The sequence below is a fragment of the Elephas maximus genome, chromosome 4, assembly GCF_024166365.1.
Source record: "Elephas maximus indicus isolate mEleMax1 chromosome 4, mEleMax1 primary haplotype, whole genome shotgun sequence".
Taxonomy (NCBI): Eukaryota; Metazoa; Chordata; class Mammalia; order Proboscidea; family Elephantidae; genus Elephas; species Elephas maximus.
This window is the reverse complement of record NC_064822.1, coordinates 112439157-112442516: the sequence shown is the minus strand read 5'-3', so window position 1 is coordinate 112442516 and position 3360 is coordinate 112439157. Positions and strand designations below refer to the sequence as shown.

The following is a 3360-nucleotide window of genomic DNA, read 5'->3' as shown; positions in this document are numbered from 1 at the left end:
GCTACCTTCCTGCCTATAAGCAACTCTCCATGTAGTGTCCATGTAGGGCCGATTGGGGCTTTTTCACATCATGATGGCTGGGTTCCAAGTGTAAGAGTCTTCAAATAGAGGGAGCTAGAAGGGAGTTGTGGCTTTTTATGACCTAGACTTGAAGTCACATAACATGTCTTCTGTAATACTTTACTGGTTAAAGAAGTTACTAGTTTTTCCAAAATTTAAGGAAAGGAAACTTAGACCCCACCTGTCTTGGGAGAAATGTCAAAACAGTTTTTAAAAGCATGTTGGGTGGAAAGTAGTGTTGTGGTGCAATCATTTAGAAAAATAGCTATGTGCCATAGAGGTGAAGGTGGACGACAGAGCATGTTGCTTTGTTTCTTATTCAATGAGGCTGTGCAGATAATGAAACAATACAGGAAGTTTCTCTAGCACATTGCTCTACAAATTTATCTCCTCAAGTTATTCTAGGCAGACTTGCATCTGTCTTTTTAAATTTGCACGAACCTTCCTGAAAGCCTTCAACTTCTTATAATTTATCTTGAAAAGATCAGAGAATCCACCAGTATTCTAATAATAGATATTCTTTGATCTATTCATGTTTACTTTTCCTACTGCCAATTAAGTTTAATAGGCAAATATTTTTAGGAACATTAACTTGAGAAATGTATGGTAACTCTTGGCAAAGCTAACTGATACAACTTGAGAAAATCTTGTGCTAATAGCTTAATCAGCACCAAACTGCAAAACAATTGGTTTACCGCACATTCAATAGGACAATTATAAAGTTCTGTAAATTATGTGTTCCAGGAACTGACACTTTAGATTAAAAAATAGACAATTTCATACCCATACTTTGGAGGGAATGGAACATAATTTTATCATTAAACAAGTCATTAAATTTTAAGACATTTATGTTCAATAGCATTTACTATGACAAGCTTGTACAAAATTAAAAAGCAGTCATTGTAATAGAAGTCATAAAATTCCTGATATATTCTCTATTTAATGCATTCATTGGCATGTGCAAGAGATTAAACTTGCTTTATGAGTTCTTAAAAAAAAACTATGTGTTAAATCAATTACTAGTATATTAGATCACATATTATTTTTTCTGCAGTTATGAGAATTTTCCCACTCTAAATGCTTAAAATCACATAAAGGAAACATATGATTCACTTCAAAGGAAATCATGCCTCCTTATTATGTAGACAATTAATATTTTTTAAAAAATCACTTATAAAATAATTCTCTATATTTTTGAAGATTACCCCCTCTTGGAATATTTTAAGTATGTTTTATGACGACAAAATTAAATTCATCTAACAATTTTCAAAAACATGGTCTTTAAATAAAACAAGAAACATTATTTATTAAACAAGTCCAACACTCCAAGGATTTATATTCTATAATACGATCAAACCTCCCATTCATTTTATCCTAAAATGAGGATACACTTTTGCAATTTTATACAGTTTTTTTTTTCTGTTTTGTATTTCTAATATGTAAGGCTTTCATCTTGAAGAACAGAAAGTTAAATTCATAATAGATAGAATGGAAATGATTCTAAAATCAGGTAACCTAACGTAATCCAAAAAATTAAATATAATTTCGTGAACCAGAAAAATTAAACTATTTCTTGTTCAATGTTTCTGTAATGTCTTCACATTAGTTATTTCAGTAGATAGCCTTATTTGTCTGAAGTGGGAATACATTTTTGAATGTAGCCCTGAAGGCTTGTTTTACTTGCTGGTTCCTCAAAGTATAAATGACTGGGTTCAACAATGGGCCAACTGAAGTACTGAGCACACCTACTTCTTTGCTTAAAGTAACTCTTTCATTTGCTGATGGTTTTATGTAGATGAATATACAACAGCCGTAAGTGATGGAGACAACAATCATGTGTGAAGAGCAAGTGGAAAAGGCTTTTTTCTTTTGCTGAGCTGAAGGGAATTTTATAATTGTCTTGATGATATAAGAGTAAGAAATGATTACTAATAACAAGGTGACAATGAGTGTCATCAGAGCTATTAAAAGACCAATCAACTCTAGTAAATGTGTGTCTAAGCAAGAAAGTTGCAGGACAGGAGAAATGTCACAAATGAAATGGTCAATGATATTGGAAGCACAGAAATCCAGATTAAGACCCAAAGTGAGTGGAGGGAAAATGACCGAGAATGCAGTTACCCAAGAGCTGAGTACAAGCTGGTGACACAGTCTGCTGCTCATGATGGATGTATAATGCAAGGGTTTGCAGATGGCAACGTAGCGGTCATAGGACACAGCAGCCAGAAGGAAAAACTCTGTAACCCCAGAAAAGATATAAAAAAACATCTGAAATGCACAACCGTTATAGGAAATGGTCTTTTCCTTGCTTAGAATGGTGATTAGAAATCCGGGGATGCAAGCAGTTGTGAATGAGATTTCCAGGAAAGAGAAATTACGAAGGAAGAAATACACTGGGGTCTTGAGATGGGAAGCCAGCAGAGTGAGGGCAATGATGGTTAAGTTTCCTATCACGCTCAACAAGTAACTGAGAAATAGAAATAAGAAAATGACAGTCTGTAACTGAAAATTATCTGTCAGTCCCAGTAGAATAAACCCTATCTTCCCTGTATGATTCTTCATTTCTTTTTTATGCTTTCGATCAAATTCTAGAAATAAAAAGTTACAAAAATCAGAAATTATATGAGTAGTTTTATCTCCAGAAAAAGGTATATTAAAGGACTCATATTCATAAACATGACCATTTACAATGAAATACTCCATGGAATTTGAAGACATGATCCACAGCAGAACAACAGAAACTGTTAACTTAGAGTTGAAATGTACTATAGAATTTAAAAGCAAAGATGTCACTTTGAGGACTGACCCAAGCCATGGTATTTTCAATTGTTTCATATGCATCCAAAAGCCGGAAAATGAATAAGGCAAACTGACAAATAATTGATGCCTTTGAAATATGGTGTTGGAGAAGAATATTGCCAGAAGAACAAAAAAAAATCTATCTTGAAAGAAGTACAGCTGGATTGCTCCTTAGGAGCAAGGATGCCAAGACTTCATCTGACAACCCTGGACATGCCCTGAAGAGGGACCAGTCCCTGAAATGGGACATCAGTCTTGGTAAAGTAGAAGGTGAGTGAAAAAGAGGAAGACCCTTAATGAGACAGATTGACACAGTGGCTGCAAAAATGAGCTCAAACAGCAATGATTGTGAGGATGGCACCGAACCAGGCAGTGTTTCATTCTGTTGTACATAGGGTCTCTATGAGTCAGACCTGCTCAATGGCACATAACTACAACAACATAGAAGTTAGCTCAGTTTTGGAAATTGACCTACAAAACCTGTTTTAGTTGATATTCTTT

At 34.6% G+C, this 3360-nt stretch overlaps 1 protein-coding gene across 1 annotated transcript; it reads right to left on the bottom strand.

Annotated features, from left to right (window-relative positions):
- Window positions 1-1671: 1671 nt before the first annotated feature.
- On the bottom strand, window positions 1672-2622 carry LOC126076379 (olfactory receptor 6C70-like). Its single transcript, XM_049884916.1, has one exon. The coding sequence runs from the start codon at window positions 2620-2622 to the stop codon at window positions 1672-1674; it is 951 nt and encodes a 316-aa protein (XP_049740873.1).
- Window positions 2623-3360: the final 738 nt, after the last annotated feature.

Bases quoted from the DNA above. Each gene is read 5' to 3' on its own strand.
- LOC126076379 (XM_049884916.1), bottom strand. From the start codon at position 2,622: ATGAAGAATCATACAGGGAAGATAGGGTTTATTCTACTGGGACTGACA.